Source organism: Aquarana catesbeiana, linkage group LG03, assembly GCF_042186555.1.
Source record: "Aquarana catesbeiana isolate 2022-GZ linkage group LG03, ASM4218655v1, whole genome shotgun sequence".
In the NCBI taxonomy this organism is placed as follows: Eukaryota; Metazoa; Chordata; class Amphibia; order Anura; family Ranidae; genus Aquarana; species Aquarana catesbeiana.
In genome coordinates, this window is record NC_133326.1 from 185,457,860 (window position 1) to 185,474,433 (window position 16,574).

Here is a 16,574-nt window from a genome sequence, read left to right on the forward strand (position 1 = left end):
TGCTCAGGATCCGGTGCGTGTGCCCGGCGGCCGCGATGTCCGCTGGGCACCCGCGATTGCCCGTTAACCGAGCAGGACCGTGGATCTGTGTGTGTAAACACACAGATCCACGTCCTGTCAGGTGAGAGGAGACCAATCTGTGTTCCCAGTACAGAGGAAAACTGATCGGTCTCCTCCCCTTGTGAGTCCCCAACCCCTACAGTTAAAATAAGTCCCCTAGGAAACACATTTAACCCCTCGTGTCCCCCTAGTGGTTAACCCCTTCCCTGCCTGTCACATTTATACAGTAATCAATGCAATTTTATAGCATTGATCGCTGTATAAATGTGAATGGTCCCAAAAATGTGTCAAAAGTGTCCGATGTGTCCGCCATAATGTCGCAGTCACGGAAAAAATAAAAAATAAAAAAATAAAAATCGCAGATCGCCGCCATTACTGATAAAAAAAAAATAAATACATAAATTTTTTTTAAAAATGCCATAAATCTACCCCGTATTTTGTAGACGCTATAACTTTTGCGCAAACCAATCAATATATGCTTATTGCGATTTTTGTTACCAAACATATGTAGAAGAATACGTATCGGCCTAAACAGGAAAAAATTTGATTTTTTTTTTTTAAAAATTGGGATATTTATTATAGCAAAAAGTATAAAATATTGTGTTTTCTTCAAAATTGTTGCTCTTCTTTTGTTTATAGCGCAAAAAATAAAAACCACAGAGGTGATCAAATACCACCAAAAGAAAGCTCTATTTGTGGGGAAGAAAGGACGTCAATTTTGTTTGGATACAGCGTCGCACGACTGCGCAATTGTCGTTTAAAATGCGACAGCGCTGAAAACTAAAAATTGGTCTGGGAAGGAAGGGGTTGAAAATGCCCTGTATTGAAGTGGTTAAAGAGCACTGAATTAATCTAATAACAGGAATACACAGTGTATCTGCATGACAATGCTGTAAGGAAAAGCAAATATATTAATCATGTAGATCACAAAACTGAAGTGTATTTATGCAAAAACAATTCACTTTCTACACAAATCAAAATTTGTAAACCTGCAACAATACATATGAGAGAATTCCAGTTTTGGGGGACACAAAATCACCATGTGCTGGAAGACGAGGGTTCTTGCTCTACATTGCTATTGCAGATTTACAGATACTGTTATTATTTGGAAAGGATTGCTTTAAGCCATATAACTGACATATATTTTAAGGTACTTACGTGCAGCTTTGATCTGTTTCTGTGTGGCCTTGTACCTCAGTTTTGCCAATCCAAGTACAGCATAATGATCCTGGTTCTATTTAGACATAAATAAAAGTGAACAGCTTTACTATTACGTCACACTCAGATGTTCAGGACCATTACTATGGGTCCTTAGTTATCCCAGATAATCTGAATGAAAAATTTAATTCAACACCAATTTGCTTTTTTCATTGTTTGTTCTAACTGGTAGGGTGACTCTCCCTCTAGTTACCTTTATCTTTGGGAGAATACAATGAAGAAATTTCCATACAACAGTTTGTAACTCCAACCCACCACCGCAAATATGTAACAATGTTGTGACTCACTCTGGCACCTGGATTCTAAAATTTGTTAACATTTTTTAAGGAAAATAATATGGAGAATCTAATGGAGAATGAAAATAGCAGATGGCCAACACCAAATGGTCTTTTTGAGATATCTTGCCAGCCCTGTAGAGGAGTAATACATATTTAAAGGAAACACAAAACTGCCACAAAGGATTTGGGTGGTGTTACAGATGTGACCTCTCCTGTACGGTTTATTTCTATTTATTGGGAAGCACTTATGTAAAAGGGTACAAACCTTCCAGTCCTTAGGATCAAGCGATTTCAGTAGTGCAAACTCCTCCAGCTGAAACTCTTCATCCTCCGACTCTTCAGAGGATTCCTTTTCATCCTCCAGCTCCTGGAATGATGCGGACACATTTCTATTCCTACGTTTGATGAAGGCTTCAAACCATCGGCCCACAGGTTCAACTTGACAGAGCAGTGAGGCTGCCATGACAAAAGACCAATATTAAAATCAAGAATATAACTGCATTCTGAATGCAAAGCAGTTTTATTTTGATAGTGAAAGTCATTCACTTCACATAAACAAACACACGCGCTCTATTTACTGGCAGTTTTTAAGCCATTATTTTGCCAACATCAGTGATGCCAACAGATGTGGAGAATAATCAGTGACCGAAACAGGATTTACCAACCAACTGCTACTCTTCTCTAAAGATTCAATTGTTTAGAGCATAATCTTCAGATGAAAACAATGTGCACATGTATGCCATTTTGTTCTTTTACCATTTACTATTCTGGGATAAATTTTCTCTTGACTGCCATCTCATTCTGTGAAGCATATTTCTATTTCTGACAGTGCTAATTGCCTGGCTGTTATTATGATAAACTAACTTCAAAACTTTCAATTTATATTGGTAGCTCTGAGCTCACGTGATAAATTCTTATTCTGGATCAGTGACCCAAAGTGATAAACCCAAGGGGGGGGGGGGGGGGTGACGGCTTCCGAGAAAGACAAGGTCTGAGGAACTGGGTCTCAGATCTGCAGAGGGACTAATACGAGAAACAGAGGTACCAGCGTTACACCTCTCTGGGTAGCGCTATTCTTACCCGACAGCCTGACAAAGCGGGGCTCCCAGCAGTGGATGCCACAGAAGGTAACAGAATTTTTCTCCCCTGTGCTGGACACCCAAGATGACACCAAACCCGCCATGTGCCCCATGCTGCAGGAAGACTCGGCTTCTGATTCCAGCAGCTCGGCTTCCTCCACATGCACAGTGATCTGCCTTCCATCGTAGCCCCTTGGTGAATTCAACCTACCTGATAGTCCCACTGCCAGAAGCCCAGCTAAAATAAAAAAGCTAAACAAGGGGATCATGATGAGGGACAGAACAGCCACCTTCTCCCTCCCTGCAGAACCCCCTGGAGAACTTTCCAGCTTCTAACCAGCCTGTGTCAGTCTCTAACTGAACTTCAGCAGTTCTGTTAAGAAGAGTGGGCAAATATTGCAATGTGTAGATGTGCAAAGTTAGTAGAGGCATATCCCAACAGACTAAAGGCTGTAATTAAATCAAGAGGTGGTCCAACAAAATACTGACATTAGGGGGTGATCCTTTTTCCAACTATTTTTTTCTGACATGTTGGTGTTATATCTTTCACTTGGATGTTATAAGATGCACTGAGTAAATAAAGCTGGATAAAACAAAAACTATGCGTGTCTTCATTTCAGGCTGCAAAGCAACAAAATTTGATTATTTTAAAGGGGGGTGATTCTTTTCTATACCCACTGTAGGTCTCAAAGGAATCATTTCTGCCTCTGGGCTGCATAGCTACCTACGGAAACTGCTACAGTGTCTGGTTCCTGATTTAAAAGAATATGAGCTCATCACTGATCGAACCCACAGGTTGGCCAAACTGGATTACCTGGCAGATACAGCGCCCATGGATGTGCTGGCCAGGATCCACTACTTCAATGTTAAGGAAAAGGCCATGCAAGCATCTAGGAAAAACCTTCATCTCCTGGACCAATTTGCTGGGACTGCTCTCTATGCTGATTTATCTCAAACCACCATTCAAAATAGAAATTAGGGCTGCAACTAACGATTATTATCATAATCGATTAGTTGGCCGATTATTTTTTCGATTAATCGGAAAAAATCATGAATAAAACGTAATATGCCATTTTTTCGTTTATTTAAAATAAAAAATGAAAAAAAAAAAAAACCCGAGTGTTACACAGGTATACACAGGTCATATACAGGTATCCTGTCATGATGGGGTTTATAGTACAACCCCCCCCCCTCCCAGGAACACCAATGACGGGGCACCATCCCTCCCCCAGACCACCAATGACGGGGCACCATCCCTCCCCCAGACCACCAATGACGGGGCACCATCCCTCCCCCCCAGACCACCAATGACGGGGCACCATCCCTCCCCCCCAGACCACCAATGACGGGGCACCATCCCTCCCCCCCAGACCACCAATGACGGGGCACCATCCCTCCCCCAGACCACCAATGACGGGGCACTATCCCCCCCGAACACCAATGACGGGGCACTATCCCCCCCCGAACACCAATGACGGGGCACTATACCCCCCCAGAACACCAATGATGGGGCACTATCCCCCCCCCCCCAACACCAATGATGGGGTACTATCCCTCCCCCAGAACACCAATGATGGGGCACTATCGCCCCCAGAACACCAATGATGGGGCACTATTCCCTCCCCCCAGAACACCAATGATGGGGCACTATCCCCCCCCCCCCCAGAACACCAATGATGGGGCACTATCCCCCCCCCCAGAACACCAATGATGGGGCGCTATCCCCCCCCCCAGAACACCAATGATGGGGCGCTATCCCCCCCCCCAGAACACCAATGATGGGTGCTATTCCCCCCCAGAACACCAATGATGGGGTGCTATTCCCCCCCCGAAACACTTAGGGCACTTATCACAGAAATTAATGTACTGTACTGACTGAGTATTGTATAGCCATTAGCCGCTACCTTATCACTTCACACACGTGCAGCTCGGCTCTCACAGCTGCTTCCCGCCTCTCTCTGTCTATTTTCTCGAGGCAGCAGCGGGCGGGGGCTGAGAATATCAGGGGGGAGCCGACATCAACAAGGAGGAGAGGCGCGGACGTGCATTGTCACAAGAACGCAGCCGTATTCTCATGAGAATACGGCGGCACTGCAGTCTTTTACACAGGAGGATTCTAACGGACTGGCAGGGAGGAAGGTGCGGACCAACTAAGCAATGATGAAAATCGTCGACACCGATTTTCATTATCGATTAATCCTTTCAGCCCTAATAGAAAGACATTTCTGACCATTACAAAGGCACTCCGTAACCATATCATCATATATAGATGGAGATTCCCCACTAAGCTTACTATTAAAGTGTTACACTCAAAAGGCTAAGCATGGCAGCCCAGCAATCTCTGCACACAGGATTTCTTTAGCAGGTGGCACCTACAAATTCCTACATACTGGTTTAGGATTATTGTACATCATCCCAAAATGTGTGCATCAGGAGGCCACACTGTGACTTTTGGAGCTTTAATCACTACTTGCACAACTGATCTCCCCTGCTGCAGTGAAAGATATCTGAAAGAAAGCACAGGAAAAATATAGTGGCTAAAATTTCTGACCTCTCCTTATGAAATACTAGTTATGCCATGTTGACCCACTAGTTTTAACTATTTTAGTCACGGACTAAAAGGAAGTCTACAGATAAGGCCCTGCGACTTCCCTGGTTTACATATTTGTTCCAGGTAAGTGACTTAAAATGATATATTTAGAAATATTTTCACCCTAGATTTACAAAGCTTTCACTCATTTTTACAACGAAATCTAATTAGAAAAAGACTGAAATCCAGTAAGCCACCATAATAGTCAAGCAATGACAGCGTTCATATTACTCTAATGACATGGTTGCTGGAAGCAAAATATAGTGGGCTATATTCCTCCAACCAATTAAAAGGAAAAAAACCAAAACATGCATTCAGAAGGCAGTAGTAGCACCTCTTGAAAGCCTATCAGACATTGCTATACTGCCCCCCTAAAAAGTGTTCCACTGTGGATTGCTTTTTTTCAGAGGGTGGCAAGCAGTAACTCGAGTCTAAAAGAAGCCTTACTGAGTTAGGTAGTTGTAACTGAAAGCAGAGACCCTAGAGAATAAAATGGTGCTCGTTGCAATTTTTTTGGTCACAGAGTTTTTGTGTAGTGGTTTTTAAAATGCAATTTTTTGGGAAAAAAAAAAAATACACTTTAATGAATTTTAAAAAACCCATAATATATACCCCAATTTTTTGTAAAATATGAAATATGATGTTTTGCCAAATATATAGATACCGAACACCTTTTTAAAATTGCACGCTCATTGAAACGGTTACTACTTAAAAATCTCTACAGGCGATGATTTAAAAATATCTACAGGTTACCAGTTTAGAATTACAGAGGTGGTCTAGTACTAGAATTATTGCTCTTGCTCAAACTTTCTCGGCAATACCTCACATGTGTGGTGCGAACACAGTTTACATATGTGGGCGTGACCTACGTATTCGTTCACCACTGTGTGCGTGGCGCTTTTTTATTTATAACATTTTTTTTTTTAATTTTTACACTGTCCCTTTAAAAAATAATTTTTGATCACTTTTAGTGCTATCGCAAGTAATGTAAGCATCCCTTGCGATAACAAAACAGCAAGAAGAGGCATCATGACGTTGCGCCAGTCCTCCTAGGGCATAGAGATAAGCGGAGGTCATCTTTCCTTCTCTAACCTCTATGGCCAGCCGTCACCAGCTGGAGGGGGGGGGGGATTTGAGAGACTACCTCTTTTGCCACCTCTAAAAGTGACCTAGCGACAAATCCGCCACTCAGGCCACTTTTACAAGTAAGACCGGCGCCTGAAGGAAAAAAGAAAGAAGAAAAAACAATACTGGGGTTATGGCATCTAGCTGCAGCCACAACCCCGGTATTAAAATGTCAAAGTAATGACGTATTTTCCCAGTTAGGCAGTTGGCAAGTGGAACATTACAGACCGCCCCGGTCTCCATGTGGTGCCGTAAATGTATGTTGAGCTGCGCGGTGTACATTAACGCTGACAGGCAGGGAGAATCAGTTATGACAGAAGAGACCAAAAGGGTGTCAGTGTTTTTTTCCCCTTTAGGTTCAATTTAATTCAAGGGAAGATGGCCTCATCCATTTAACAATGGCTTTGTAAGCCATAAACAAACTTTCTCACAAGAATATTCTAGTACAGTGTAGAGCTGCACGATTCTGGCTAAAATGAGAATCATGTTTTTTTGCTTAGAAGATAGATCACGATTCTCACGGCGTAACATCATCTTTCACATTAAAACAAAAAAAATTGGGCTAACTTTACTTTTTCGATTTCTTTTTTATTCATTGAAGTGTATTTTTTCCCCCAAGAAATTGCATTTGAAAGACCGCTGCGCAAATACAGTGTGACATAAAATATTGCAGCAATTGCCATTTTATTCCCCAGGGTCTCTGCTAAAATATATATAATGTTTGGGGGTTCCAACTAATTTTCTAGCAAAAAATATTGATTTTAACTTGTGAAAGAAGTGTCAGAAAAAGATTTAGACTTTAAGTGGTTAAACTTCCTGCATTTACACCTTGTTGAAAACTTGGCAGACTGCCCAGATTATTTATTTACACAGAAGTAAACAATGTTTCAAGTTAAAGACTTGGCAGACTGACTGGATGCTTTCTTTTGACAGCTGAGTGAGTCTCTCCACTTGTTTATATGAAAGAATCAGCAAACTCTGCAACTCTAGTACAGTGTAGCCAATATTCTTCATCTAGTATCTAGTAAATGTTATACAGCCAGTTTAGGCTTGTTAGCCACCATCAGTGCAGTGCATGGAAAGGGCTTCCATGGAGTGGGTCTTGGGCAGCAAAGAGAAGGCATAATCAGACGCTAGAGCTGCACAATTAATCGTCAAGAATCGTTATTGCGATCTTGACTAAAGTGTTTCACAATTCTTTCTATGCAAAGAATTCTCTCTGCTCTTCTGAAGCCACAGCCCTCAAAAGAAGGAAAGAGAAAAACTTGGTTGAACTTAAGTATAAACACTGGAACAATTTGTCAATGGAATAGACTTCCTGTGTAAGTGAAAAAAGTTTAACCACTTAAACACTAAACCTTTTTCTGACATTTGTTGTTTTCAAGTTAAAATCATTTTTTTTTGCTAGAAAATTACGTAGAACCCCCAAACATATATATTTTTTTAGTAGACACCCTAGAATATAAAATTGTTGTTGTTGCAATATTTTATGTCACACTGTATTTGCACAGCGGTCTTTCAAATGCAATTTTTTTGGAAAAAATTACTTTAATGAATTTTAAAAAATTATATATATATATCCAGTAAAGTTAGCCCATTTTTTAATTTTTGTATAATGTGAAAGATTTTACGTCGCGAGAATCGTGATCTTTTTATTCTAAGCAAAAAATTTATGATTCTCATTTTGGCCAGAATCGTGCGGCTCTATCAGACGCAATATGGTGAGGTCGCTCACACCAGACACTGTGGGGGTGGGCTGGAACGAAGCTGTGAGCGGCTTCGTTCCAGCCTCCTAATTGTAAACGCAGAAGCGACGTCATGATGTCACTTCCCATTTACTCGGCTGCCAATGGCGCTGGTTTTAAAAAAAATACACAGTATTCAGAATCGTTGTTTTCGGTGATCTCAATACTTTGAAGTGCAAAGAGGGATCGGGGGTCTTATAGACCCCCGATCCCTCCATAAAGAGTACCTGTCACTAGAGGTCGACCGATATATCGGCCGATATTTGGTGTTTTTTATTTAATCGGCATTCGCAGATTGTGCTGATAAAAAAGGCCAATTATAACTTCAGCGTGACTTGCAAATAACTTCTGTAATAGCAGTCAATACAAGTTGCCTGAAGTCTTCTGTGAAGAGACTTCTCTCCTCCTCTGGACAGCCTGCCAAATCTGATAAAAAGAACCTGAAGATATACAATGTTTACACTTATCAATGAGCTGAACTCCCTGTGTAGAAGCTCTCAGTTTAACCATTTAAAGCAGGGGTCCTCAAACTTTTTAAACAGGGTTCCAGTCCACTGTCCCTCAGATTGTTGGGGGGCCGAATCAATGCAGCCTGACCTGCGCCCAGCAATGCAGCCTGACCTGCGCCCAGCAATGCAGCCTGACCTGCGCCCAGCAATGCAGCCTGACCTGCGCCCAGCAATGCAGCCTGACCTGCGCCCAGCAATGCAGCCTGACCTGCGCCCAGTTATGCAGCCTGACCTGTGCCCAGTTATGCAGCCTGATCTGTGCCCAGTAATGCAGCCAGCCTGTCCAGTGCACGGGGATTAATGAGAGGAGCACAGCGGGACTTACCGCTATGAACAGGCAGCTGCGAGGAGAATCCTTGTGAAGCTTTTCCGCGCTGGAGCAGGCTCTCTGTGTCTCCGCCCCCACTCTGGACAGTGCCCGAAATTGGTACTGTTTCCCCCTATGAAGCGGGGTCTGCAGGGAAAGCATCTTTCCGGGCGGACCGTTGTGGGGGCTCCAGTGCCCGAAAGGCCTGGAGGGCCGGGTAAAAGTCCTTGGAGGGCCATAGTTTGAGGACTTCTGATTTAAAGACTAAATCTTTTCTGACACTTGTTTTCTGCTAGAAAATCACTTCAAACCCCCAAACATAAATGTTTAAAATGTAAAAAAATTTCTGTATCACTTAAAGTGGGGTTCCACCCAAAAAAAAAAAAAAAAAAAAGACTACATGAAAAATCCTAAAAAAAAAAAAAAACACACAAAAAATATTTTGATTTTTTCTTTTTTTTTTTTTACTCACCTCTAAATGCCTGTTGCTAGGGGGTCCCTCGTAGTCTGCCTCTTTCAGTGCCTGGGCTGGTGACATCACTTCCGTCTCGGCACAGGAAGGGCTCAGCTCTGCTCCCTCCCTCCTGTCAATCATCTGGGACCCATTACAGGTCCCAGGTGACTGAGCGGCCAATCACGGCGCGCGGCGCCGCTCACGCATGTGCAGTGGGTGCCAGGCTGTGAAGCCACAGCCCGGCGCCCACAGTTGCAATGCCGGCGCCGCTGAACGGAGGGGGAGACGAGCGGGGCTTCGATCCCCCACATCGCTGGACCCTGGGACAGGTAAGTGTCCAATTAAAAGTCAGCAGCTGCAGTATTTGTAGCTGCTGACTTTTAATTTTTTTTTTTTTTGACTGGCCCTCCTCTTTAAGGTTGCTTGCACAGTGGAGTGGGCATGCGTTGACGGTAAAACACTGCTAGTTTTAGCGGCGCTTTATCATCATTTTAGCGGCGCCATTAGGCTGCTAGCGGGGCGCTTATAACTCAGCTAGCGGCCGAGGAAGGGGTTAAATGCGCCGCTGCCGAAACGCTTTGCAGGTGCTTCGGCAGCGGTGCGCATTCATTTCAATGGGCAGGAGTGGTGGAGCAGCGGTATACACCGCTCCAAAGATGCTGCTTGCAGGACTTTTTTTTAACATCCTGCCAGCGCATCGCCTCAGTGTGAAAGCACTCGGGCTTTCACACCGAGACTGCAGGGGAGCCGTTTTGCAGGCACTTTACAGGTGCTATTTTTAGCCCAAAAGCACCTGAAAAACGACCCAGTGTGAAAGGAGTCTAACTGTTAGATTTTATGAGATGAAGGGGAAAAAAAAAAATCGGCATCATATATCGGCCACCGCAATTTCTAAATATTGGCATTGGCCAGAGAAAAACCCATATCGGTCGACCTCTACCTGTCACCACCTATTACTGTCACAAGGGATGTTTACATTCCTTGTGACAGCAATAAAAGTCATCAAAAATTTTTTTTTTTTTTTTAAACAATTTATAAAAATAAAATAAATAAGAAAAATAATTTTTTTTTTTTTTAAAGCGCCCCCGTCCCCGCGAACTCACGCAGCAAAGAAAATGCATACGGAAGTCGCGCCCGCATATGTAAACGGTGTTCAAATCGCACATGTGAGGTATCGCCACGATCATCAGAGCGAGAGCAATAATTCTAGCACTAGACCTCCTCTGCAACTATAACTTGGTAACCGTAAAAAAAAAAAAAAAAAAAAAAAAAAAAATTTAAAGTGTCGCCTATGGAAATTCATAGGTACCGTAGTTTGTCGCCATTCCACGAGTGCGTGCAATTATAAAGCATGACATGTTTGTTATCTATTTACTCGGCGTAACATCATCTTTCACATATACAAAAAAATTGGGGTAACTTTACTGTTTGGATTTTTTAAAATTCATGAGTGTCCCTTTTCCCAAAAATTTGCGTTTAAAACACCGCTGCACAAATACCGTGTGACCTAAAATATTGCAACAATCTCCATTTCATTCTCTAGATTTTCTGCTAAAAAATATATATATAATGTTTGGGGGTTCTGGGTAATTTTCTAGCAAAAAATACAGATTTTAACTTGTAAACACCAAATTTCAAAAATAGGCTTAGTCATGAAAGGGTTATTATACATATGAGAAAAGGACCATCTAGTGGTTAGTTTAAAAAAATGTTAGAACTCATAGTACATATCTGGCCACAATCAAAATAATCTAGTTAGGTGTCCCGGTCCACCGATGATAGTAATTCAGGGCCACTGAAAGTGCTCACAGGGCTGGAAAAGAAGTTCAGAGGCCCCGTGAGTATAGGTCGCAAGTGATGTCAGCTTGTGGGTAGATTGCCTCTACATCTCCTCCAGGGGCACTGATTTGCTATCATAGGGGGACTGGGACACCTATGTAGATTATTTTGCATGTGGCCAAATATTTAGACTCGTTTCACACTGGGGAGCTTTGCAGGCGCTACAGCTCTAAAAATAGCGCCTGCAAAAGCCGCTGCTGTGTCTCCAGTGTGAAAGCCCCGAGGACTTTCACACTGGAGCGGTGCTCTTGCAGGACGTTAAAAAAACTCCTGCAAGTAGCATCTTTGGAGCGGTGTATACACCGCTCCTTCACTGCTCCTGCCCATTGAAATCAATGGGACAGCGCGGCTAGATCGCCGGAAAAGCGGCGCTTTGCAGGCACTTTTAACCCTTTTTCAGTCGCTAGCGGGGGTTAAAACCGCCCTGCTAGCGGCTGAATAGCACCGCTAAAACGACGGTAAAGCGGCGCCCCAGTGTGAAAGGGGCCTTACGGCGAATTCTAACAGTTTTTTTTAAAACTGCCCACTAGATGTCGCTTTAATCCCCTTCTCTACACAGAAGTGGTGGAGGAAATCGCATGCGATTGGGGCAGGAATTGCACCGCATTCCTGTTCAAATTGCATGTGATTCTTTGCAGCGCAATTTGAGCCCATTCATTTTGTATTGACGCAAATGGCACCACAAAGTATCGGTTTCGGTATTCGGAGCGAATAGCGATACTCGTGCAAATGCTTGGTATCGGTGCACCCCTAATCCGTATCATCTCTGTATCACCTGAGGCTAGTCACTTCACGGAGTATATGTGAGGGTTTACAACAATCCTTAATCACATCGAAACGCATGGCCACTTATTGAGATGGGTTGTGATTTTATTTTTTAATAATGCCCGCGGATCTTTCGTACAATTGTGATGAGTAGAGCAGCCTATTGAAATGAATGGGCCGCCATAAACACAACACCTCACCTGCACAGGTGTGAATGGAGTCCAATCTGAGAGCCCCAAGAAAAGGGTCCAATTACAGACGAAATAAATGGCTGCACAAGCCCACATTCCAGTACAATGTGTATACAATCCAGGAGAGAGGAGCCCCCTGCAGGCACACACAGTCATCTTTCAGTTTCCTCTGCAGAGTTGCCATTGCTGTATGAGAATACATACATAGAGCCCCCACTGTGCCCATGTACACTCCTCCCCGGGCCCACTCACCTGCATACAGGGACCGGGTCACTCCGGTGCTGAGCTCGGGCCGCGCTTCCAGTAGCATGACTCCGGCCTCAGGACACCACACAGCGGAAGACTGAGCTTCTTCTCCCGGCACTCACCCACAAAGCCGCATGGAGGAAGAGCGAGCACTTCCAGGTCACCAGTGTGTCACACCTAATCCTGTCCGCCGGATACCACCGAGCCGGCTAATCCTATCCGCCAGTCATCACCGTCCCAGTCTGCTCAGTACACCAGATTATCCACGCTGCAGTGTGCTGGCAAAGCCCAGTTTACAATGTGTGGAAATCCTGACAATACATGGCTCTTATTTACTCATAAAAGCCTAATAAAGTCTTTTATTTTATCTGTTGCAGATGCACCAAAGATGGCTGAAATCTTGTGAGCCAATGAATTCCTGTGCTCTGCCTCTGGACTGTTATCAGTTAGCATTATTCCCTGCTCTCTCTATGGACTACAAAACACCAGACATCCCAACCTGCAAAAACTCATTTCAGGGAGGTGGCACTTCGCGCCCACAACCCCCTCCCCCCTGCGGCAAAATATTTTTTTAAATTACTTTTTTAATATCTTTTCGCAGTGCTTCTGGGAAAGGGGGTGGGTGGTATGTGGCAGTGGATGATGTCAGTAGTTTTTTTTTTATTTTTAATAATTGATTTTTTACACTTTAATTTGTTTTTAATTTTTTTTCACAATGATTTTTTGGGGGGAGGGGGTTGGGGCAGTGGACAGTGTTGGTAGGGCAGGGGAGAGTGGTATCAGTAGTTTTTTATTTTATTTTTTTACACTTTTTCATTTTTTAGAATTTTTTTTATATTTTTGGAGAGGCTTTGGTGAGATATCAGGGGTCTAAACAGACCCCTGACATCTCCCTTTTGAGACAGACAAAGGGACTGAGGACACAGATTCCCCAGTCCCTTTCTCAGCACTAAAGATGAATGAACAGGAGACAGAGGCTCCTGTTCATTCATAAACTGAGCAGAGTAAACACAGTTTACTCTGCTCAGTTATCACAAGACACATGAGCGATCTCTCTCACTGTGTCCAATTCCTGACAGTTCCCCCTGCAGCCGGTGGGAGAGGAGAGGAGGGGAGCCGGCTGCGGGGGACAAGGGGGGGGGGGGGCAGAGGAGGAGGACAGGTTGGGCGGAGAAGGACACAGGGCTGGGGGAGGAGCACACAGAACAGCCGGGAATGATCTGTGAGGCGGGAGGGACAGCTGTGAACACCGATCTCCCTGTATTGCTTTTTAGCTGACAGTCACAGGAGGGAGAGAAGGAGAAGCGGCTGTCAGCTAAAAATCTATACAAAGGAGATCGGTGTTCACAGCTGTTCCCTGCCACACCGATCATTCCTGGGAGATCGCAAGGCGCTTGCAGGAGCCGCCGCAGAAATGCGGGAGACTCCTGCACCTTGCGGGAGACTTGGAATGTCTGAAAAACCTCCCCATGTTATAGAGAAGAGAGGGAGGTGTTTCGTAGTCCTAACACACTCTGTGTCCTAGCATGACAACGCTGCTCAGTGCGGTGAGTGAGTTGATGGCAGGGTTTTAAGGTTAAAGTGTAATTCCAGTCAAATTTGAACTAAGCACAGCTCCCAACTGTCCCTGACTTGGAGGGACTGTCCCTGTTTTGGAACAAAATTCCTCTGTCCCTCTTTCCTCCTCATTTGTCCCTCATTTTGGTCTGATCTATATAGTTGTATATAAAAGGCACTTTTTATCTTTCAAAAAGTGTTTCCCAGTGCTAAACCTTTTATCCAATTTCTAAATCCAGCATTTGTAAATTTTAAAATCCAGTATAAAGGAATAGTAGTGGTAAAAAAAGCACTTGTCAGTTTAAAGAGGAAGTAAACCCTGATGGGTTTTACGTCCTCTTTTTCCCCCTGCAAAGTAAAAGCATAATGGGCTAGTGTGCATCACATACTAGCCCATTATGTTGCACTTACCTACAAACGAAGCCCACAAGGTCCCCGCTTGTAGCCGCGTCCATCTTCACCCCTATTCCTTCCAGGGCCATGGACTCCGGCTCTCTGACTAGCTGGAGTCGTGTGACATCACCCCCACGCATGCGCGCGGGAGCTGACGGTCACGACATGGGCCCTTTAGAAACGGCACGATCACGCCTTTCCTTCAGTGCACATGCGCCGATGACATTGGTGCAAGCGTATATGGTAAATATCTCCTAAACCGTGCGGGTTTAGGAGATATTTCCAGTACCTACAGGTATACCTTATTATAGGCTTACCTGTATGGAAAAGTGGTGTGTAAGGGTTTACAACTGCTTTAACTAATCATTTTTTGGTATAGTTCTCCTTTAAGGGGACGTGGCAGGGGGCGTGTCCTATACCTACATACTTTTGCTAACAGGTGTCCCTCATTCCCATCTCAAAAGTTGGAAGGTATGACTAAGGCTAAATCTACTCCAGTCCCTATTTAAGTTTATTCTATTTAGCCTGTAAAAGAAAAGAAGTCTATACTTACCTATGCTAGGGGTGCTCTGGTCCGGTCTCATGATCGGTTACCAACACTGGCTTCAGTGTAGAGGAGGGACAGCCAACGACAGCTTCCCCATTGTAAGTCTATGGGTGACATCACCGCCAAGCTCTGCAGCCATTGTCCTTGACTCTCCACCACACTATAGCAGCCGCTGGGACCGATCATGTGACCGGTGTGGCTTCAGAATAGGTAAGTATAGTCATCATTCCTTTTACAGGGTAGATAAAATAGTCTTAGAATGGGAGTAGATTTAGCCTCAGTTAAAATGTTACTGGAATTACACTTTAATTAAAGGAAAACTAGTGCAGCCACCACATCTAAGGGCCAGTAAGCTGCAGTACTTTCAATGTATGCTTGTGGGTTTAGATTCACTGCTAGGGCCATACACACGGGCTGAATATCAGACATTCGGCCTGTGTGTAAGACAGCTGGTCCAACAGAAGCTGGTCATTCAGCCAGCTTCTGTTGAAGGGGCATGATCAAAGAAGGTCTGCCGATCGGAATCCAATCACCACTCTCAGCCAATGGCTGAGAGCGCTAACCAGTGTGTTCTGGTGGGGGGTGTCCCCCTGTCAGAATACAATATCTCAGCGAGGGAGATCGCTGTATTAACATCGGATTGTTAGTACAGCAGCTCCCCCCGAGCTCTTCAGCTTTTTTTCATTCAGTTTCATTTGCTGAAAAAACGATGTCTGTTGTGGGTTTTTTCCTCATCATGTACTTTAGTATGGATCTTTGGTTTTCAGTAGGGATGAGCTTTGTGTTCGAGTCGAACGCATGTTCGACTCGAACATCGTGTGTTCGGTCGTTCGCCAAATTACGAAAGTTATGGGCCGTTCGCGCCAAATTCGAGTGGCGCGTCACGGCCCATAATTCACTGCGGCATCGCAGTGCATTGCTGGCTGATGATTGGCCAAGCATGCACTATGACCCGCATGCTTGGCCAATCACAGCGCCGTATGTACAGAGAGCCGTAATTGGCCAAAGCCAGGGAGGCTTTGGCCAATTATGGCTCAGGGGGTTTAGTGCACGCCCCACACTATATAAGGCCGCCTGCACGTCGGCCCTGTGCAGTGTGTTGCGGTGGAGAGAGATAGATAGACAGAAAGACAGTGTCATTTGATTTAAGTTAGATAGAGTAGGGAGGTCGAGTCAGTTAGCTGCACTTGCAGTGTATTGTGTATATATATATATATATATATATATATATATATATATATATATATATATATATATATATATGCATCCCAGGTGTTTTATATATATATATATATATATATATATATATATATATATATATATATATATATATATACACTGTATTCAGTTTAGCTAGATCCGTTCCTGTTATTCTCTTCCTAATATACTGACAGGCAGGCAGGAGTTTTTAGGGTATTTCCGGTTAGTGTACTGTGTACCCTGCACAGTTGCACCTACAGTATAGCTACCTGAAGCCAGGTGCTTGTGTGCTTCTTCTAATACTATTAATAGCACAGGCAGGCTCTTGAAGTATTTCCAGTTAGTATACTGTGTAACCCTGCAAAGTTGCACCTACAGTATAGCTACCTGAAGCCAGGTGCTTGTGTGCTTCTTCTGATACTATTAATAGCACAGGCAGGCTCTTGAAGTATTTCCAGTTAGTGTACTGTG

At 43.9% G+C, this 16,574-nt stretch overlaps 1 protein-coding gene across 1 annotated transcript in view; it reads right to left on the minus strand.

The window, feature by feature from the left end:
- The window catches only part of DNAJC2 (DnaJ heat shock protein family (Hsp40) member C2), a 52,765-nt gene extending 40,178 nt beyond the window's left edge, over positions 1 to 12,587 (minus strand). The window contains exons 1-3 of the mRNA XM_073619608.1: positions 12,413 to 12,587; positions 1,822 to 2,012; positions 1,219 to 1,294 (exon numbers count right to left, since the gene is read on the minus strand). Of these exons, the coding sequence (XP_073475709.1) occupies positions 1,219 to 1,294; positions 1,822 to 2,012; positions 12,413 to 12,470 (325 nt within the window). The 5' untranslated portion in view covers positions 12,471 to 12,587. The remainder of the gene's footprint in view (positions 1 to 1,218; positions 1,295 to 1,821; positions 2,013 to 12,412) is intronic.
- Positions 12,588 to 16,574: the final 3,987 nt, after the last annotated feature.